The sequence below is a fragment of the Pseudopipra pipra genome, chromosome 4 (assembly GCF_036250125.1).
Source record: "Pseudopipra pipra isolate bDixPip1 chromosome 4, bDixPip1.hap1, whole genome shotgun sequence".
Classification (NCBI taxonomy): Eukaryota; Metazoa; Chordata; class Aves; order Passeriformes; family Pipridae; genus Pseudopipra; species Pseudopipra pipra.
Genome location: NC_087552.1, coordinates 49572354 through 49596108, shown reverse-complemented (window position 1 = coordinate 49596108; position 23755 = coordinate 49572354). Strand labels below are relative to the sequence as shown.

Here is a 23755-nt window from a genome sequence, read left to right as displayed (position 1 = left end):
ACATTCATTAAAAATTGAAAATGTATTCCTACTACATCACTTCATCCACAAGAATGAGAATACTACATAATTATGAAACTCAGGTGTATAAACCTTGATTAGTAAATCTGGAGTCTCAGAAGTCCACAGGAACTGGCTCAACATCTGAGCTAGCATCATGAAACACATACCTAAACAGAACATGAAACTTTCCAACTAAAAATTATGGAACAGACATTCATGTTTTTATGTCCATGACAGTCACAAACTATTATTACACTGACAGATACTTTGTGGTTTAGGCTCAGGTTTTTAGTCATTGTTTCAGCACATTTCATACAGGCTTAAAAGCAACATCCAAGTCACCATGCTCAGTCCTGAAGTCAAGTCTTCCTACAGGCAGGCACCTTCTATGATCCTTCCAGGACTGGATGAAGTCTTACCATGAAAACAGTTCCCCTTCTGACCCCATTCTACTGTTTTGCTAAGGAGACTGCTCCAGGAGCTCACCAAAACATGCAAGAGTTTTTTAAATTTCTTAGATTTGTTCTAGCCAGTCTAAGCCCCTTAGTTCTTATCCTCATATTGAAGTATTTCGCTACTGTCCTTTCATAAAAGGCTCTTTATGTCCACAGTATTCCCTTCATTGAATTTCAACCAGCTAAAGTCAATGTTTCTTGACTACATAGCCAGAACTGCATGTAATATTCCAAATGACATCTCAGCAGGAAGGACTTTGTACAATGCCCTAATTGCACCTCATTTTTATTAGAGTATCTTCCTCAATATATCTTGGCCTCTCATTTGCATCTGTCTCCAGCTACTCATGCTGTGACAGTAAGAATTTCTGCTGTTTCCTGGGAACTTACTATTAGCTTCACATGTCTAACTCATTGTTTTTCTGTATCATGCCCCAAATACATGTGTTCTGCAGATGCACTTCCTCAGTTCTCACATACTGACAACCCTGTACAGATTTTCATCAGAAAACTGCAATGTTTATTTGGTGACAAGGTCATTACTGAAAACAATGAAAGGTCAACTGTCAGTTCAGTCCATGGGAAACCTTCCTTATTGTTATATCTCTTGCTCTAACTTTTGCTTTAGTTTTGTTGTTGTTTTGGGGTTTTGGGGGGGGGTTTCAAAAAAAATAATCGAATACAGACAGTTGTTTTCTTTAGCCCACCTTCATCCTTGTATGAAACCTCTCCTATATCTGAACTAGATATTTACTGAGTAGCATTGACTCACTTGCTCTGCTGAAGCCTCACATAGCAGATCTAATCTATTCGCTTTATCTGAGGGAAAAATATATAAATTGGTCACCTTATCAAAGAAGGAATTTAGCTTTCTTTCAGGTACAACTGATCATCAGCAAATATTTTTGCCTGAAATAAATTATTTTGCCTCATTTTGGAAAAACGAGGGAAGAAACTTGTCTTTAAGCCTTGTATGCCACCGAAGTCAGAATACCAGCCAGAACATGGAGCCTGCTCACTAGTGACCACAATCTCTGCAAAACCAATTTACTACTGCATGACCTCTGTGCAGTAGGAGGGCCCTTCTCCTGGCTCTCTAAGAGAATCATACACAATAACTCAATCTAGTCTCACCTGCAAGTCATCTTAAGCTGGCCAGAACAAGCCATGGCTAGAACTATTACTTCCAGATTACTCTTCTGTTCTCATTAGGCACATTTTCATTAATAGTGGCAAAGCCCAAACAAACAGTCTTATGAATGATGTCAGAGCTGCAAATCCAAGACAGTAGCCCTCATCTCAACCTCCAGGTATTACTACACCATTAGAGCAAAATTTGCATAGGCAGATGTTTAATCCAATACCGAAACACAAAGGTACACATTTAGTACCCTTCATAGAGCTACACAGTTCACATCCACAGGGATTCAGGACAAGAATGAAGCTGGCAGAGAAACTTTTTTTTTACTCCCTCCAATGCAAAACCAACATTGCAGTAAAATGCGTAGCAAAATAACATTTACCCATGATCTCAGAAAACAAAAGCAATCATTCTGCTGCTTCTGCTGGATAAAAAAATGTAATGGGAAAGGATTTTTTTTTTGCTTGTTTTTAAATTCCATGCTGAACTACTTAGTGCTAAAACAAGAAAGTGTGTATCCCTTTAGATCCTTTTCTACTGTACAAGATGTCTTGTCAATAGCTTGTGGACTACAGGCAAAAAAGAACAGGCTTTATGTTTGCTATGGCAAGGCCTTTAAAAGAAGGGATTTAATCCACTGAAAAGAAAAGCTCTGAAAAGAAACCCAAAAAATATCCTACAAGTATTTTCCCCATAGCCAATGCATTTAAATCTTAACATTATATCTGAAGATGGTAAAACCCATCAATATTTGTGGAGGCTTAACTGACCTCTGACAGAAGGTAATAAATACAACCTGTTAATACACATCTGATAATAAAGAAAATAACCTGCTAGTAAAGAAAACAGCACTTTTGAACCGCAATCCCAAAAGGTAAGTAAAAAAGACAATTTTACAATTTCCAAACAAAGACCAAATTAAATTTTTGCAACCCACATACATCTGCAAGGTGGGTTTACGACATTAAATTTTATTTCCAGAATGCCTCAATTATTTATTAAAAAAAACTAAAAGATATGCATACTCCTAAAATTTAGAGAATCATAGAATCGTTAAGGGTGTAAAAGGCCTTTAGGATCACTGAGTCCAACCCTTTACCTGACACTAACAAGTTCACCACTGAACGATGTCCCCAGGTGCCACATCCACATATTTTTTTGGTACACTTCCAGGGATGGTGACTCCACCATTTCCCTGGGCAGCCTACTCCAGTGCCTGACAACCCATTCAGTGAAGATATTTTCCCAGGTATCCAATTGAAACCTCCCCCAGCACAACTTGATGCTGTTTCCCTCTTGTCCTGTCACTTATTACCTGCGAGAAGAAACTGGACCCCCACCTGCTAAAACCTCCTTTCAGGTAATTGTAGACAGTGATGAGGTCCCCCCTGAGCCTTGTTTTCTCCAGCTCCCTCAACCACTCCTCATATAACTTGTGTTCCAGACCCTTCACCAGCTTCACTGCCCATCTCTGGACATGCTCCAGCACCTCAATGTCTTTCTTGTAGTAAGGGGCCCAAAACTGAACACAGGATTCAAGGTGCAACCTCAACAGTGCCAACTACAGGGGAAGAAATTACATTGTCTCTACTGCACCATGATGTTAAAATAAATTTATCACAATGGGGTCCCATATTTCATGCCTAGACAGTAGCAAAGTGCACAGTAAAAGTACAAAGTATGGCTATTTTGTTAAGAAATACTAACTACACAGAATAAAGTGTTAAACACAGATTCACAAATGCTGACAGCAATACATAAGCAATGAAAACTGACAGACTTAAAATTTCTATGTAAGAATTGTCACAAAACACCTGCAAGCATGATCATAAGAATTTAATCACCCCGACTAAAAAAAAATTACATTTCCTTCAACAGGATATTTTGTTATTGTTACCAAACAAGAGAATTAACTTTTTAATTAAAGGATCATCTAACAGCTGTGGTAATATCAAAGACACCGCTTCTCCCTAAAGCAGAAAGAAAATGCGGGCTGTATTATATAATGCTACGAGTCACTTTTATAGTTTTATATTGCCATAGCCAAAACAAAAGTATGAAAACTTTCAAGATTTTCAAGTTCTTGTAGCATTTTTTTCAAGGCACCAGACAATATAATTGCTTTTCTTTATCCTCAAATGTATCATGGTACCTGTAAATCAAATATGGTAGCATACTGTCTACTGCAGTTTCCATTAACCACAAACATCTCAAAACTATGACTTCAGTAAAATACTGTATTCTACTGAACCTAAGTTGCACTATGGTAAGCTTTGAGTGACAGTGCACTGATTTTTAGCAAACATCAAGTTCAGTGAGCTCTGCTAATGACCCAAGGTCAGCTTCTGACATCAAATAAGGAAATTCTCATATAACACTAATTTGAAATTTACTCGAGGCTGCCAGAACTGTACATAAAACACTTGCATTTTAGTTTTGGGCAGACATATTAGATTTGTAAACTTCAAATGCTCTAAACTGGCCAAGGTATTTGTATGTTCTTGTCTCATGAGACAAAAACTTACAAACAGCAAAATGAGGTTGACCTAGATTTGCCTGGGAGGGGTGGTGATGGCAGTGGCAGAGTGATGTCTGTTGAGGCTGCTCCTTCAAATTGTGTTTATCAATTATTCCTTTGAAAGAGAATTACCAGTATAATTTATATTATGAGACAGCTAGCTAATTTTCTCAAAGTTGCAGACAAATATTGTACACTTATAAAACAGAAACAAACATCCCTAGCACTGTTCAATATTCAGAGAAATGGGAACAGATATTTTAGACAAAAAAAATGGTAAAACCCTCATACTGTACACACCAAGTTACTCAAGTAGGATTTGAAGAAAGTAGGATGAACTGTAACACAAAGATATGAACTACCTGAATCAGGAAGGTACTAATTACTTCTAGGTTTCATCAAAGACAGTAAGAGCTAGAGCTAGAATCACAGGAAGGGAAAAGTATGCATTTTTACATCATCCATTACCCTAAAAGGATTCTTTGCATAGCAGAAGGTGCAGAAAACCTTATTTTTTAAGATAATTACAGAAATAAGAACCTCACTGTTAAGTTAAAGCTTTATAAAAATAACACATTCTGTTTTCCTAAGCTTTCTTTCACATCCCACTGAATTAAGTAAAAAGGACATCATCTGTGGAACAGGGCAATTCTGAACTGGAAGCTAAAATCCTGGACTGCTACTAGGTGGATTTTAAATCCCAGAATGAGTCTGGGGAATATGTTCAGAAAAATCACAACAGTTACATTAATCAAAGATGAGATATGGGAGAAAATAAATCTTTGTAGAGAAGCTGAAGTACAGAACACATAGTTCATGATAAGAGATTATAAGCACTCTTGAAAATAAAGAGAAGTCTTGGAGCAAATAAAACCAAAGTAACAGAAAGGGATGTGAAAGGACAAAATTAAGAGGTAAATGGACAATGAAATAATATCTCAGTGTTCCCTTGCCAGGAAGAGGGCTTTCAGACATCCAGATGAGAAAACTGTGACAGGCACATTCATTTCCAGAAAAAAAGATAGGCATCTACAAGGGCAAAAAGCAGAAGATACAAGTAGGCACAGAGCACAAGAGCACAGCCTTCCTGTTGGGGTTAACACAGCCTTATCTGAAAAGTGGAGAAACAGACACTTCTGGGAAAGCAGCAAGAATCCTGTGAATTTATGCATTTACTCAAAAGCAAAAAAAATTTTCTAATTAAGACAAGGATTCAAATGTCAAATTTCTGACACTAGAAAATGATGAAACAAAAGTTTTGAACCTACATTTATTATGTTGGTAAGAAGACAGAGATCTCAGACTAGAGGACATCCTAAATAATCCAGCATATGGGAACTAAGTGGAATCAGGGAACAAGAATGGGTCAAATCAAAGCATTTATGAGTGCCATTGAATTACGAGACAGAGACTCAGCTACACATTAAAAGGCCAAATCACATCAACAAAGTGATTAAGGGATAAAATATTTTCTTTAGTACAAGCATTTTTATTGCAGAGAAGAAGAATTTCTCAGAAATTCTGGAGAGTTTAGCAGTGGAAGCACTTTCCAAAATATTCCTGACTATTCCTGTTTTTCCCCTTCATACATTTTATAACCCTGCAGTGGGACATGGAATAAAGAAAGGGCTGTTACTCCCACTACAACTAATTACAACTAAAAAACAAACATAAAATAAGAAGCAACGTGCGGATTTCTGAAAGCACGTGAGCAGCACATAACAGCAGCACTGGAAGGGACAAGTCATTTGACCCACCTCTCATGTCCAGTTGTGTTTAACACTGCTTTAAGACAAATCCTGAAACATGTCTAAGCTGTTACTGATGAAAATTCGGAAGCTTCTCCAAGCAGTTCCTGCACTACTCCACAAGCTTTACTACCCAAAAGCAGTATTCAACAGGAAACTTCCTTACTGATGCCTATTTCCATTGGTGCATAGTCTAAACATCATACAGTGAGGATATTATTCTTCTCTTCTTCACAGCCGCTTAGATATACTCAGATACAGTAGAGAGATTACCTGGCTTGTATTCTATTTCATAGTACTTAACATCGATTTCACTAACACACCAGGGCATTATTACCTCATCTCACTTATTAAGTATAAAAACTCTTTGCCCCCAAATTGTTGCACAGACAGGGGTTGCTAGAGCTGCACTTAGATGAGAACAACAGCAAATACAATTCTCAGTATTTTTCCTAATTAAACAGCCTCCACATGTCTTGCAAGTACAGTTCACTAACCACCTCTGCATCTATCATTTAGCATATTCATTTAGACTAAGTTTCTCTAGTTTGCTTGGCCTATATCCACAAAATTCGACATATTGATCAAATCAAGTATCTCTTTGTTAATATGGGTTACCTCTTTTGGGCATTGATTTTTGCAGGAAATAAGACGCTCCTTTTCTTTTAAATCAGCACATGTTAGTTTTCTGTAAAAGGAAAGATGTATTTGTGATAATTTCCAATTTAAAACCAACAAAAGTCAATACAATTAGGGGTACATTTTAAGTATATCTCACTGCAAAGAAAAGTAAACTCATTTGTCCACATCCTGTGTGACTAATATAAACTACCCTATTTTACAGACAAACCTGTATGAATTTAGAGGACTTGAGGTACTTTAAATAAAATGAACAAAGGAGAACATACTTGCATATGATGACTATTTTCAGAGCAATAGACAAAAGACAGTGCTTAAATCCACAAGTTCCATCTTATATTTCATAAAGTCTAGCTTACCCTCTATGCACACACACATAAATGATTTTAAAAGTGTACAAATTATTATTAAGGAGTTTTCCATTAGAACAGCTAGAAATTGCAGGACAATGGCTGTATTTAAAGGACATACAATTTGCAACTAATTGCAAAGACCTTTTACACTAACTACATTAATTCTAATTCTTGTTATAAAATTCTTCTTCACATACTCTAAAAGAAGCACATATAGAACAAACATTACGTAAATTACTATAATATTTTCATAATTCAAAATATTATCTGTATTATAAAAACATTATAAAAATAATTTCTGCTCATAAGACTCCATGCATTTATAGTAATTTTAGTTAATACCAATAAAACTGGCTACATTTAAATAGAAACCCCATTATATTACTAATTACAATCTTCAAGAGAAGTTTTATAACTTGCTGTAACAGTAGCTCCCATCCCCCGACATTTCAAATGGTTTCCAGTTAGTAGCATTCAAATGAAAAGCTGGGCTGTGTTCTGACACTTACAAGCATTCAACATACAGTACTGATAGTTTACAGTGACACTTTATTTTAAGCATCTGGAGACATGATGGGCAATCCCCAGGATGACAAGGCAAAACACATCGGTGAGGACAGCCAGATGGCCGGGGCTTGGTACACTCCTCTTCACACTGTGAACATTCTGGACCCGCCTAACAAAATGAAAACAAAGTACTAAAGAAAGTGCCAAATGTTTGTTTGTGAGATGTCATTAACAAGCTTTTATATAGAAGAAAGAGTTGGGGTGTAAAATACATTTTTGAAAAGCAAAGTAGAAAGGCCAGTGTTTGTCAGTCAAGGAAACAGAGTTCTATTTTCCTTCCTGGGCATAAAAGAATCTCCTTAATATTAGTGCTTTGGAAAATTACCATTAAGCCTGTTAATTCTCTACGGAAAACTGTTAGAAAAAGAAGTAATTTCGTATTCTGAACTAACTTTTCCCACCCATCATGTTACTGTAATGCTTTAGTCATGACATTCTGCTCTGTAATACAGGGGTGGAGGGGTTGGTTTACTTAATTTTAAGAAGCAAACTTTAAGCCATTCCATTTCCATACATGTATGATATTCCGTATAATCTTCCAGAAAGTATTAATTTAGGTATATGCTGGGAGCTGCCTAAGGTGTTGCTTCCATTCCACAGACCACATGAAGCCTACAAGAGCTATGGTGTCATCCTCATTCCAAGTGATGTGATCAACAAGATAATGAAAATCTGCACAGTAAATTAAGCTTCATTTCTATTCATATTCTTAACAACTCATTCAGAACCCCAGTCTGCAATCAAATACACCCAGATAGATTGACAGGAGTTATCAACTGATAAATGTTCAGTTTCAAAGAAGTCAGCCAAAGTAAAGCAAATTTCTCCAAGAATGAAGCTACATAATACTTCCCCAAAAGGACTATTCCATGTCAACGTTTCACTTTATGCTGTTCAAAATAAAAGCATAAGTATTTAAGGTTTTAATTGTTTTTCCTCAGTTCCTTCTTCTTCTGCTTCTACAGTTGAACAACTTTTGCTGAAGTTTAAAAAGGAACCATTGTACAATGACTGTTTACAAAACTTAACTCCCAAAAATTCAAATCTAAGAAAAACAACAGCAAGTAAAAACATTTAGAAAACTGTGATACAACATTTAACAGTAGGTAAAAGCAAACAGCTGGCCTTTCTGTAACATTTTCTAACACAACATGCAGAACAAACCTAAATTCCAGACAGAAAAATCACTGCTCAGACATACAAGCAAGAAATTTAATCAACCCTGACTACATCTGCAATTTAGTCTACCAAAACAACAGAACAAAAGCTCTAAAGGTCACAACCAACTTGAGTTCATAAAAAATTGAAGAAAATTGAGAAATGAGATTTACCCATACTTCACAGGTACACAGGCTTCCATTTTCTGAGAATGTATTGCCTCATTCAAGACAGAGCTAGAAACAGTCCTGACTCATTCACATGTCAATGGGGTCAGCCGAAGCAGCAGGCAAACAGCCTCTTACAGTCATAACTGGAGATGCTTAACTGTCACTCTCAGTATTTACTGACGTCGCTCTATTGCTACAGATTACTGTTCCACCAGTTGCACCAAAACCCATACTCCTCAGACAAAAGTTTCACAATCATTAACAGAGTAATATGGTAGCTACAATATATACAGTCATTAGATGAAAACACCACCACTTCCAGGATTGGAATCCACAGGGTATCATCCTATTTAAGTTAAAGTTATTCAGCTTTATACCCAGCTGAATGCTTCTCAGTTTTCTAAATGCCCAGAGAACCCATGTGGTAACTTCTTCTGAAGTAATGCTTCAAAAAACTTGAAAAGCTGTTGTCCTTCAAATCATGACTCTCTCAAGCCACAAACTATGTGGTTTTTACTACTGAAAATCTGAACAATTTTCAGCTTTATATTTACTTCTTTTTTGTTTCATATTATCTTCAGCAACACCCACAGCTTCTTAATTGCATAAATGGCAGTTTCTAGTAGACACTGAATAAACGTGACTATATCATGCCAGTGCTTTAAAAAGTCTTCAGCAACTCTGCAACATTCCCAGTGCTCTGTCCTAAAGATCTGCCAGCCTCCTCAACCTGCTTTCCAGTCTCCTCAGTAAGTACTTGCCCCAATAGATTGCAAGTGCATTTGTATATAGGGATTATCAGTAGTTCACTTGATCTTGACAGTTACAAAAGATAACTTTAGAAGAGACTTGTCAAGAGTGTCATATAAGGTTTTGATGTAATCAAAATAATGTATGTCAACATAAAATGTATAGAATTTGCAAAATATAAAATAGTCTCCATTTTGTAGTCTAAGGAAGTACAGATTAGCGTCAACAGAAACAACACACAAGCAAGTCTCCCAGTGGGATTTGGATGCCAGGGGGATCTTGTGCCTCCCAGCTGCAATTTCTTTATTTTCCAGTTAAAACTGAAGACAACATATAAAATACATTAAAAAAAAAGCAAAAAGGAAAATAACCTACCTTCTTTGCATCTGCACTACTGTTCAGTTTAGTAACATGATGACATTCTTTCATACAGGTGTGATTCTGGCAATCAAGAAGCCTCCCACAGTATCTTTTACATGAGTAGGGATTTGCAGAGTGACAGGGTAAGGGACTAACCTAAAAGTTAAAAATAAATAAATATAGATATACAGACAGGGTATATATACACACATTGCACCGAGACTGTGTGTGATACATACCTACACACATACACACAGAGGCACAAAATCATTACTGAGAAATTCTGGTTCTTAAACATCTTTGTTAAAAGAAAAAACACCAGTCCAATTCTATTTGATCTTTTTTTTTTGAAGTATTATTTAAGTTCCTGTCCAGATAACATAACCACACACATTTGTTTTACACTCATTAAACAAGCTAACTTTTGCAGCATAGTTTGTTTGGTTTTTTTTAAACAGACTATTACTTTCTCAAATCTCTTAGTGTGATTAATCTCGTCTTTATGAATTAAACTCATACCTTCCATTAAAGGTTCCTAAACTGTTTTACCGTTATTGCAGAAGACAGTTACAGTTTGCTTTCCCAGGCGTAACTGTATTATGGTCATCATACACTCAAAATATTATACACCTAAACAGTCATCATACACCTAAAACAGTCTGACAAACAGAAAACAACCTGCAAGCCAGAAATTCTATAAACCAAATACTGACTACATCAAATGTAACTACCAGGAGTAGTAAGAAGAAGAAATGGTACATGACAGGACTAAGATTTTAATGTGTTATGATACATTTGTACTTTCTAATTTGAGGGTAACACTTCAGTTAACAGAGCTCTGTAGTACTATTCAGAGCATCTACTTAGGAGCCTTTTACCTTCATCAATACTGAAATCGAGTGTAAACTCCTAAGTAGGTTAACTAGGTTACTTTTCTAAATTTGAATAGTAGAAGTTCCTTTATGACAGAAGATTAGAGGAAACTTGCTGTTCCCATTTTTTCAACCATTATATAATGTTCACATGGAAAAAAACATTAGTTTCTGTGATGCTGTCAAAAAAATTCATTTTTTTTCTTAATTTCACGATCACTTTGAAGAGAAAAACTATTTGTGATGTTATTACACAAGAGGCTAATGTGACATAACTCACTTTGACTAGACCAGGGGTGTGATTTTGTGTTGCAGCTTAAGTTGATGGAACAGCTTTGCAGGGTACCCTTTCCTTTTCTCTCTTCCAACTCCACAATACTCATTGCACACTCCTACCACTTACTTGGAACAAGTCCTACCACACATCTGTCTTTACAGCAAGACAATTCAAATAACCAAAATGGAAGAAAAGGAATCAATAGAAAAAATTTCTTGTCTTTTGCTAGTGGATTGACCATACAAACAGGCACTGAAATGAGAGAAGAGAGGATGGCCCCACAGGGCAGAGCGAGAGACAGCCTCCCTTCAGCACTGTCCATGTTGGTTTCCTTCAATCCTAAAGCAATAATACACAAAGGAGGATTTGAATCCACTTGCCTAGATAAGTGTTTTCTGGGCTTGAACCAAAAAGTACTACTCCAAGTTACTGCAAACTTCGATTCATTTGGAAGACTTCTGAACTCCTCATCTTGACCCTTCAAGATTGAACAAGAGTCTGCGTGGAATACATAGGAGAAAACCTTGAGGCTATCACATCCAACCACTCTCACATCCCTACGTCATGGCTGAACCTAATGCTGGCTAAAGCACTAATACAACCACAGCAAATAGTCTGAATACCTGGTTCATACTGCCCCGTTCAAACATCCCACAACTCTGTCTCCGATGGCTTATGTTTCTGGTGACCAAGGGAGGAAAGGACAGCAGTAGGCATAATAAAATGATGGTCTGAAGCAGAAAATAGTACTATACCCAGCAAGCACACATCAATTACCATAGCCTTTCACATTCCTAATATCCTACCCCTTCTCATTCTCCTCCATGTCCCTCCTCAGAGCCACAACTGCCTTTCAGTAGCAACATTAAGTAGTCAAAGGATGTTGAAAGGTAAAACAATGAAAGAAAAGATGTACTAAACATTACAATCTGCCATTTCCCACTTCCCTACCTTTCCTTGCTCCCCCATTGCCACTCAGTTTTTAATGACTACTGGCTCTGCTGCGGCTCAGGCAGTGATAGTAGATCAGAGCAGTAACAGCAGATAAGTTCTATGGCTGCACCATTCCATAATGCTCATGAGACTTCTTTCTACCAGGAGTTGAGTCTTCCATCAGAGAAGGACACAACCACAAACTCCAGTTAAAGTGAAGCACTTAGGCAGAAGTGGAGCATCCCTTCCAGTAGCATCCCTCGAGCACACAGTTGAGAGGCACTGCTGACCACAGCCAGGGACAGTGAAGCACACAAGCCAGCCAGACAACAATGGCAGCTTTCAGATCGCTGACTGCAGGGAGCATCCCAGCCCTCCGGCTGCATCCAGCATAGCTTTAGCTTGAGGCCAATAAAAGATACGACAGTCTTCTGAAATCAATTGACAGTGTAGCCAAAAATTGAAGAATTTCAATTAATTTAGACTGACTTTTTTTTTTTTTTAAATTTCTTAACAAGTCATTTTTTTGTGGATCCTACTAATAAATCCAAAGGACAAAGCAGAAGAAAGCTGTACTTTCTACATCTGGAATGCATTTCTGAAATGGCTGAATGAAGGTTGCTACTCTTACTACAAAGACAAATATCAAAGAAGATGCAAACTCCAGGAGGCTGATGAGCCGAAGAATAAAGAATGCAGATGAGAACCAGAAGTATTTAATGAAAGCTGAATAGGAAAAAAAGGAAAATAAGAAGGCATCATTTTCACACTACAGATATTCCACAGGGAAAAAAAAAGGAAGGAAAGGAATAAAGGACATGACAAGGTTCAGAAGCTTTCCAGGAAATCTCCCAAATGCATAAAAGCAACTAACAGATACATCAATTGCAATATTCAAAATACTCATCAAGGAAACAAAATCAGAGCACCTTCCTTCCTCTAGAACATTTAATGAAGCCACCACAAGAAAATTATAGACAGCAGATAAATTCATATCATATTCAGTTAAGATTTCCTTCTTTGTCCGCATTTACCTTGTATCAGCTTTACTTAATGTTTTCCACAAAGACATTTAGAATAATTTGATTTTTTAAAAGTCTTTAAAAGAGCATATGTGTACCCCTGCTACGAAATACCAATGTTTATAACAGTTTTAAAAAAAGGTAAAACGTCGAGATTTCCTTTTGGGGTGGCGTCAACTGTTGATGATAGGTTATTTTTCTGACATACAATTTGAAACAAAATTCAGAGCTTCTTTTAAGAACCTACATGTAGAAGAATGAAGAGTTATTTATTTTTTAAAAAATATATGTAAAAACAACCAAAACTTACAGAGTAAAATTATTTGAAAGAAGGCTATGGACCTCAGCTAAAAAAAAATTTTATTTTAGCTTAAACATCATGCAGAATCATACTTCAACTAAACAGAGATTTTATAAAATTATATCATCTGGAAATTAGTTTTAAGTCTGTTGTTTCAAGTGATAAATTGCTTGTTCTAAATGCCAGGACATGGAAGAGTGCAAACTAAATCAATGCCTTAAAAATACTTTTGAAACTAAGATTTGTTTATTATAAAAGTCCTAAGGTGTTTGCTTTTATTCTCTATTCTACTCATTGTCTGCAGGCATTCTGTTAAAATACAAGAAGACTTTGTAATTTTCTTCATTCCTAGTTTCTTTCTATCTCCTCCATTACAGGAGGTATAGCAACATCAACGTAAGGAGTAACATAGTACAGCAATGTGCACCTACTCATAGCAAAATTTTGATTGAGAAAATTGCTACTTCTGTCACTAGTGAAAAGTTCACATTTCCCAGTGAAATGTTTCCAGGAGCTGGAAACTATTATAGAAGGGAAGCTCTTGTTAACAAAAATAAATTAATTTGAGGTGGGATTACTTGTTCAGAGCCAATGTGGCTGTAAAACACTGAACAGACATTACATGTTAATTTTTTTCTTTCCAGAGATCTCAGAACAACATAAAAACATACAATCTGCATAAAATACACTGCAAGCACCCTCTTCACGCACACATTAACAAGTCATTCTCTTCCCTGACTTCCACGAAAATCTCAAAGATTAGGAAATTCACTCCATTCCAGAAACTGCTGCACTTCAGAAGGAAGGCAGAACCGCCCTTTGCTGGCGGAGAGTATAGAGTGTCATGCAGCATCAACATCTAAATAAAGTCAAGTATAGAATGTTCTTTTCATTCATTTTCACTGCAAATTTTTCTTTAGGAACCGACAAGCTGCAAAGTAGCTCTATGGAAGCTGCATTCACAGCCCAGATGGGTTAACACATATGCTGCACAGACTGCAGAGACAGGAACTTTGGTAACAACATTTGAAGATGTTGCCACAACATAATTGATCCACCATTTTAATACATATCAAGAGATTATTAAAGAAGGTCAAAGAAAAAAAAATTTTTTGTTTTTACTGTTTTCTAGAATTTGTTACTTGCTTAAAATGATTCTAGGTTTTTTTATAATATTGTTAGTTGGACTTTGATAGTGAATTTATGCCAGACATACTAGATGATGATGATGATTAGTAGACAAAGCCATAATAGCAATAGCTTTTTTTTAAATTAGTTTAGCAATCATCTTTTAAAATCAAGAAAAATGAGTTGACCTTAAATTTCATAACTTTTAGAAATTACTGTGAATAATGATGATAGTTATTTAAGCATCAATTAGATTTTCTTCTCATGTAAGCCAAAATAGACAATGACTTCACCTAAAACTAGAGAAGGCTAGTTTTCATCAAAAGACAACCTAATAAGTAACACTAAAAAGTTTCTACTATACTGTCTGATTTCATCCATGTGTGCTTAGATCCAAGTCACATGAAAATCTTCCTGTATGATATTATGTTCCTTGTCTTTTTAAAATATACACAGCAGTTTATAGGAGCGCTAAGGAAAGTATGTAATAGGGAGAGATTAATAACCATAGAATGAGGCAGAAAAAAACCAGAAGCATCTAATAAAAAAGACCACCCAAAACCATTCCAACATATTGTTAACAACTGCAAGAATACACGAATAGCTACGTAAATCATGAGTCTAAATTTCTGTTCACAAATTCTATGAAGTCAATTAGTTACATATTCTTCAAAAAGGAACTAAAATACCTTCTGATATGTAAGCCCTTGTGATAAGGTACTTAATTGGTTTAAAAATATGTATTAAAAAATCTATTATTTCTCTTTTGTGCTTTTTTTTCAGACTGACATAATATCTGCCATATTTCACTTTATAAGGCAGTTTCCACGACTCACCTCATGCTGTCCAAGACACTCCCTGTTAAAGAGAAAAAAATCACAGATTTAGAAAACATGTACTTCTTTAGGGGATTTAAAACAGTGACAGTGCTTTTCACACAAAAATCAATGCAATCTATTTTTAAAAAGTGCGAACTAATAGAAAATCATCTGTCTATGCAGCTCAATGCCCCCTCCTTTCCAACAGTTGTTTTGATTACTGTGTTTTATGATGGCAATCCCAAAATCTGTTTCATGTGCAAATTAATTGTAGTTGTATACGAAATCAATAACTTATTTTAGAAAATAACCTGCTTTGCTTCCAAATATCTTCTCCTTTGTCTCTACTAATAGATCAGTATCAGTTATTTCAAAGAATTATCTAGTCTACTCTTAGGTTTACAGTTTTCTCCCTTTTAGAAAGCTCTACTGTTCCTAGGTAAGAAAACCTGCACTCCGATCTGAACTGTGAAGGTATTAAATAATTTGTGACTCATTCAAACACCAAAATCAATCCTTTACTCAAGTTACTTTGAAAGCTACCTTTTTTTTTTACCTGTCATTTCATATCCATCATCATCTTGATTTCTCTATTGATATCTTATAAGGGAGAGCACTGAAATAATCATGAATATTCAAGCTAAAATACCTGTAAATCAGTTCCTAAAAATTTCCAGAAGAGTATTTTAAAAAAAATCCCTGATAACTTCTCTGACACAAAACAACTAACAATAGCTACAGATGGTCTTTAGGACAGCAGGATACTAGCAAGAGCAATCAGTCTTTCACCTAGTATAAGAAACAGCAGATGCAGCACAGGAGCCTGTTCTTCATTCAGTACAGCTCAACTACCTTATATCCACAATAATCTTCCTATATCCAGCTAACTGGGCTTCTAGGATTTCTGCATTCCATTGCAGCACACTTCTGTTCAACTGCAAGGGGAAACTGCTCAGCCAGCCTGATTGCCTTCTGCCATGTAACTACTAAATCTGTGAGTGAGGAATTCCCCATGGCAAACTTGCATTCAAGTTGAGCTATAATGGTGTCAGATGAACTATCAGACACACGAAAAACTAGCAGGACCACTGGGCTCAAATGGTAGTAGCTAGTTTTTGTATCCTACTTGGACAGCAGTTGCAGACAGAATTCTTCAGACTGGGACCTATCTTGTTTAATTATTTTTTTCCCTAGTAACTTGGAAGAGACAAAATGCACTAATTTTGCAAGTAACATTTAAAGGATGTTACTACAGTCAACACATTTGAGGGCAGAGGTGCCATTTAGAAGGATCTAGACAGACTGGAGGAACAGGCTGAGAGGAAATTCATGAAATACAGAGACAGACAAAATCCTGCATCTGTGACTGACTAAATCCCAGCAACGCTGCAGGCTACTGGCTGGGGATAAAATAGTAATCTTTTAGCATTAAGTGGAAGTTACCAAGAAGATGAAGCCAGGCTCCTTACTGAGGTTCATAGCAGGAAGGCAAGAGACAATCATACTCTTAAACAAGTGAGGTTCTGACTGGATACATAGTGGAGGAAAAATAAAACCAAAATCAGTAAAAGTATAATTGAGCACTGAAAAAGATTGTCCTGCAAGACTGCAGAATCAATTTACTTGGGGTTTCCTAAGGTCCAGCTGGACAAAGCTAGAGCAAATTGCTCTGAATTCAGTGTTGATCTGCTTTCAGCAGGAGGTTGGACTAGATGACCTAAGCCTCAATGGTCCTTCAAAATTAACAGAGCAAATAGTTTTCCAGAAACTCCCTTTTTAACCAGTTACAGAAATAAATACCAAACGCATAACAAATCTCTACCTGCTCCTGTTCAAAGATACCAAATTACTAGAAAAAAACCCAGAAAGTACTGCAAAGTTTCAGCAGTGAAGAATGGAATCTCCACTAACATCCATTCATACAGAGCAGTATTATTTAAACTATTCTCCATCATCATATTTGTTCAAATGTCACTATTCCAGCAATGATTTCAGAAGCTCTGCTAATGATCTAAGAAGTTGTCACATAATTTGATTTGTAGCAACACATTACTTTATAACCATGGTTTTGTTTATTACTATTTTCTTAATTCTTAATGGAAACGTCTCCCATATCACTTTCATTTAAAAAAAAAAAAAAGGAAAAAAAAAAAAGAACATTACAATTGCAAAGATCAATCAAGAGAGTTATGATATTCCAGAATTAGTATGATCTAATGCTAACAGAACCTTAATTTGCTCCAAGCACTGTGAAATGTAACGATGCTTCCTCTAGTTAGAAAATTAAATACAACTTTTCCAGTACAGTTTCCTTCTCACTTAGCAGACTTACCTCCTCTGGGGAAAAGTCTTCAGACTAAAGGAGGCTATTTTGATGTTGAAATTCAGAGGAACTAGGAGATGTCTTACAAAATGCATGATGTTACACTGACTTCTACTGAATACCTACACGAAACAGTTGCTACAGGCTTCTACACAAACACTGAAGCCAGACTGGTCAGAATAATCTGACCTTTTCCACCTTTTGGGAATCTGGCTTTGAACTTTGAACTCAAGTATCACAAGCACTGTATGGTCACAGTTTTGAACAGAAGTAAAACCTATTATAGCACAATCCTATATTAAGTTCTAAACATATCTACATTGACAAGTTAAATGGATCTTTTTATCATCTTCCTCCATCTAGTTCTCACTTCACAAAATGAGGACGTAATACTCCCTCATTAAAGAGGGATGTTTAAAAACCAAAAAGGCAGTAATGCCTGTGAAGTATGCAGGGTTTAAAACAGTAAGAGACCACAACACAAAACCAAACCAAAATCCCCACCAGCATTTCATTTTTCAGATAAATACTGAATTCTCCGTAATGTAAACAGAGGCTCCATCACATTGAAAAAGAATGGTGAAAAAGTGTCATCATCCTGTGTTCCCCTATATCCTCAGCACCATCATAGAAAGAGTTGATTCAGTTCAACTCAAGGAACAGAACCTTCTGGACAAGTCAAAATCAGAAAGGAAACAAGCCGATGGGATGAAAAGCATGAACCTATCATTCATAGCATACCATAACTGAACAACTGAGAAACAAAACAGCAACTCATTTGGCAGAATATTATGATCCCATAAACCAAGACAGAAACTACACAGAAGAAGTCATGTCACTGACGACTATCAAACTTTGCATTTTCTTTTAAAGTAGCATTGCACACAGTACACGTTAGAAAAACTAATCCTTACTATCAGTCCTTTCACACAGTGAGCACACATTAGAGAAATGTCTTAAAGAACCAACAGTGCTCCCAGCTTTATGAGAATGGTGTTCACATAGGCTTTTTGCATCTGGAGACGAAAATATGGTTATTTTCATGTCCACCTCTACAACAGTATAAAAAGAAAAAAATCTTTTACCACGTAAAAACTTTTTTTTCCTTTTTTAATACGTACACTGGTATAGGAACCTCACAGGGAGGACACGGTAATGCAGTTTGAATGAAAGCTGGCTCAGATGGCTGTTCCCAAGGACCTGCAGACTGATGCTGAGAGCAAGAGACACTAGGTGAATACAAAACACAAACACAACTATCTGCTTGACCATAAATAAACACATCATCTAAAGAGTTCCCAGTTCTAACAAATTGACTTCCTAGTAACTAACTTTTTACTAATGGAAATCTCAACACCCCCTACACATAAAAAAATTACTGTTTCATCCTTAGTCTAGTTAGGAATAAGAAAATGTGGTCCTTACTGCTAAAAATTAAGCACAAAGCCAAACAAAAGAGTCAATCAATCCTAACTATTTAATAGAGGTAAAAATATAAAAAATATTTAAATTAGTAAGCTAGTTCAATTACCATCATGCAGTGCATGCATCATGCTAAAAAATGCCAAACAATTTCTCACTTCTGTCTTGTGCAAATTTTGATGGTTAAGTAAATATCAGAGGTAAATTTATTTTTTGCTCTTATGTTAAAAGCAATTGCGTACATTTGGAATTAAACATTTGTAATACAACTCTAACAAAAATCTTATATTTCTTGAGTAATTATAATTGTTGAAAACTGCAAATTCAATTATATATTACAAAATCACTTACATTGCAACAAAGCACCACTTAGTTTTGCGTTGAGCAGTATGCTGACTGATTTTTATTTACTCTGAACTTCAAAAGCCTCCAACATAAGATTAAGGTTGAACTGTTGCTCATTCTTCACAACAGTAATACACCATTTTTCACTATTTACTTACTGAGCCAGTTTGCCTCACAAGAGCTTCGTCGTGGCAGGAAACAGGGCACAAATGACCACATGTTAAGGTTTTCTGGCAGGGTTGACGACACGGAGGACACCGCCCAAAGTGACAATAGTGTTTCTCCTGGGTAGAGTGGTGGCAGGTAGGTGGTCGACTGAAATAAAATCCAAGAGGAATCAATATGACAGCAAAAAATAAGAAGTTACAGTCACTGGGCAATTATGCTCAATACACAAAGAATTGAAATGAACAACTTGGTTTGGGTTTTTTTTTTCTTCTCGACTTCAGCAGTGGTTAATATTACAATAAAATTAAAACAGGAGTTCTAAATAAAACTAAAATCAAAGCTGGGTTTACATATTCAAACAGCTGTTTCAATCCAAATTCTACTCTGCGCTAAGCAATCTTGCTAGACCCCAGCAGAAAATATTCTTTTTCCTTTTGCTAGTCAATTTTTCTAGATAGACTGTCTCATGGAGGTACTTCAAAACATACCAGAGATGACTTGGAAGAAATGAGCGGGACTATAGAATTAGAATAAGAGACAAGAACAAAAAACACACATACTTTCTATACTGACCTGCACAGCTGCTTGCATTTGGGAGGTCTGATGGTACGCTCCCTGCCACAGGGCACTTTAATGACAGTTTTTCCACAATTGCATTTCACATCTACAGACTCTGGACATGGATTACAACTACCTAAAAACAAATACATTAACAGTATGACATTTTGAAAAGAAGCCCAGTTATTTGGCTCATACAATACTTCTTTTTCTATTAGTATTTCAGTCTTATATACATATGAAGACATATCATCTTTCATCTAAATTCAAAAAGGTAAGATACACTGAAAAACTGGTAAGGTTTTGCAGATTTTGGATGATATTAAATGTTCAGCATATGCTGTTTTGAAAAGATCTTTCACCTCTATAAAGTTTCTCATGTTACTAATCTGATATATTTTTAAAAACATATTTGTAAAAGACCCATGTTTTAATTTATAGCTCTCTCACACCATTTCTTCAAGAGCCAATTGCCAAGTTTTATTATTGAGTAATTAATAGTAAGAATATGAATCTTCTAAAAAACGCAAATTTAGATGTGGGTCTTGGCTTATTAACCCTATTGGATTCTGAAATTTTAAAGGAAGCAATGCTTTGAAAGAAGTATTGACAGCCAAATGTTTTAAGCAATTCTGACTTGTTAGCAGGATCTGAGAAGCATCACTTCAAGAAGCAGATGTCTCAATAACAACAGGCTGCTGAAGAGCAAAGGATGGAAGTACTACAGTCTTTATATTGCAAAGTAAATTAAATTATATTAGAATCACAAAATGGTTTGGGTTCTAGTTCCATCCAGTTCTGAACACCCTTGCCATCGGCAGGGACATCTTACATTACACTAGCTAGCCCAAAGCACCATCCAACCTGGTCTCAAACACTTACAGGGATCAGACATCTCCAGGTTCTCTGGGCAACCTATTCCAGTGCCTTACCACCTTCACAGTAAAGATTTTTTTCCTAGTATCTAATCTTAACCTACTCTCTTTCAATTTGAAGCCGTTCCCCCTTGTCCTGCCACTTCATGCTCTTGTCAAAAGTCCCTCTCCATCCTTCTTGTAGGCTCCCTTCAGGTATTGAAGGCTGCGATTAGGTTATCCCAAAGCCTTCTCTTCTCCAGGCTGAACAATCCCAATTCTCTCAGCCTTTTCTCATAGAAGAGGTGCTCCATCCCTCTGATCATCTCAGTGGCCCTCCTCTAGACTTGACTCAACAGGTCCATGTCCCTCCTGTACTGGGGACTCCAGAGCTGGATGCAACACTCCAGTGGTGTCTCACAAAAGAAGAGAGTAGAGGGGAAAAAATCACCTCCCTCGCCCTGCTGCCCACGCTGCTTTGGATGCAGCCCAGGATACAATTGGCTTTCTGGCTGCAAGTGGACATCGCTGGCTCATGTCCAATCTCTCATCCACCAGCACCCCCAAGTCCTTCTCAGCAGGGCTGCTCTCAAGTTGTTCATCTCCCAAGCCTGTGTTGATACCAGGGTTTGCCACGACCTGGGTGCAGCGCCTTGCACTTGGCATTGTTAAACTGCATTAGATTCCCATGGGCCCACTTCTCCGGTTTGCCAAGCTATTTTTACAAAATAAACTGAAGGTCTAAAGCTATGCTGTTCAGAGTGGCTAATATTTCTATTCCCTGGCAACGAATTCTAAATTTCAGCAAGCATGAAAAACATAACAAAAAAAGAATTTAAAAAAAAAAAAAATCAACCCACACACATAATAGATTGTTACCTTTTTTCAGGGACCCCTGCAAAAGGCCAACTGCTTATTATCAACCTCTGGGAAGTTATTTTCTAGGAGGTATATATTTCCTTTAAAATCAGTGGTCCCTGAGATCTGGCAGCTCATTGCAAAATTAACCTGACCTAGTATTACATTCTCAAGATAAAATAATTAATCATAACTTTCAGTAGCTATTAAAATACTGGTGTATAAGGAGAAACATGAATATAAATATTTTCAAATAAAAATAATTGCCTTGATTAGGAATATTTACATTCATCAAGATATTACAGTCTGTACTAGACTGTATTTGTTAAAGCACAGAGAAGTTTTTGAAAATTGTTTTAGAAAATAAGTTTATCATCTGATATCATAGTTACTAGCTTCATAATATGCAAATTTAGTTAGCAAATAGACAATTATACTCTTTTGATAAATTACACTTCAAAGTGTATATATTTGACATTTACAGTCTCAAAGATCACTTTTATTTTCTTACAGATACTGCTTTATTGTTTTCATGTTAGTTATTAGAAATCTTTGTCATTTTTAGCCAGGCTGTAAAATGCAAACAGCATCAAATATAAACCATCGCTCAACGTAAAAGTTTATCCTATAATGCAACACTGACTCCTTAGTTTTTCAATGAGAATTTTATTCTATGATTTAGTTATCAAACAAACTAATGCAGAAACACAATGTTACCAGTTTTGTTCTGACAGTACACAAAAAATTATGTATTTCTAGGATTTTGGAGAGGTACGGGGCAGAGGGAGAAGAAAGGAAAGGTAAGAAGAAAAGGGACACAGTTCACAGACTAAAAAACAAAAAACTAGTTTGTGGTGACAGATTTAATAGCAAGTTAACTGGGACAACTACCACATTGACCTGTACTCTCCTCTAAAGAGTCACTCCCTCAGAAGGAAGACTGGTTGTACAAGCTGTGAATTAGTTCTTGAGTTGTTGCAATTTATAGTTCAGAATACTAAGGGAAATTATATAGGCTACTCAGCTGCTGTTTCAGCAGGGCAGCAGCTTCTGTGGGGAAATTGCTGAGAGGGCAGATAATTTTCCAGTCATTCCAATTTAATCCCCTACCAAGGAAATGTCAAAGCAATTGGCCAGGATAAAAGCTGCCAGGTAATTCTGGTCATTTCCAGCATCTTTTTAACCAAGGTCATGGCATGCAGAAGTAAACTTTTTTGCTGTCCTTCATACAGTAAGTAACAAGTACTTATTTTCTTTCAACAGCAAAATACCAATATACTTTCGAATTCCATCATATTTATTTTTAAATTTTAAGCCCACTTGTACCACATGTTGTATTCTAGGATTTTTAAAAATCATCCAGACTCAACCAGCAACAGTCATTTCTATATGTATTTGTTATGCATAATCAGTGAAAAGAATAATTTTGAACAGAATTATTGGTGAAAAAAAGGCAAGCCATGGCTTTTGAATTACACAGCTGGAAAGAGGAACAATGTTAAGCAAAAACACCAGGTAAAAATTCAAGTTGCCACTATATAGGTCTTTAAGTTCTAACCAGCACTTTCAAACACACTGCCCCCACAAAAAGCCCACATGCAACAAGCGAGAGAATTCATTAAGGACCACACAGAGTCACACAAGCATAAAATTTGGCAAAAATAAACAATATTCCATCACTACAGGGATTCTTCACCTGTTCTTACCTCTGTGGCAACCTGAAGGACATTTGTGATTTCTGCAGCCTAGAGTCCGCCCACAGACTTGATCACAAGGTGGACAATTTCCAGAACAGCACTATTAAAAAAAAACAAAAAACAAAAAACCCCAAAAAGGTCTATAACCGAAAACTTAGAAATTTCTGGTATATATTTTTCCAGTTCTACCATCTCATTTCTGCTACACTTATTAAAAAAATGTCAAGGTACTTTAGACAAGTTTCCTCCAGAAAGGAGGCTACCTGTACAGTGGTTTTAAAAAATTTCAAGTTATAAAATAGCAAGAAAACACACAT

The 23755-nt window shown here is 36.3% G+C and overlaps 1 protein-coding gene across 1 annotated transcript in view; it reads right to left on the bottom strand.

Moving 5' to 3' along the window:
- The window catches only part of NFXL1 (nuclear transcription factor, X-box binding like 1), a 46590-nt gene that overhangs the window by 12648 nt on the left and 10187 nt on the right, over positions 1-23755 (bottom strand). Inside the window, exons 11-18 of the mRNA XM_064652892.1 lie at positions 23448-23538; positions 20045-20165; positions 19462-19618; positions 18658-18749; positions 15232-15253; positions 9878-10018; positions 7367-7533; positions 6484-6553 (exon numbers count right to left, since the gene is read on the bottom strand). Of these exons, the coding sequence (XP_064508962.1) occupies positions 6484-6553; positions 7367-7533; positions 9878-10018; positions 15232-15253; positions 18658-18749; positions 19462-19618; positions 20045-20165; positions 23448-23538 (861 nt within the window). The remainder of the gene's footprint in view (positions 1-6483; positions 6554-7366; positions 7534-9877; positions 10019-15231; positions 15254-18657; positions 18750-19461; positions 19619-20044; positions 20166-23447; positions 23539-23755) is intronic.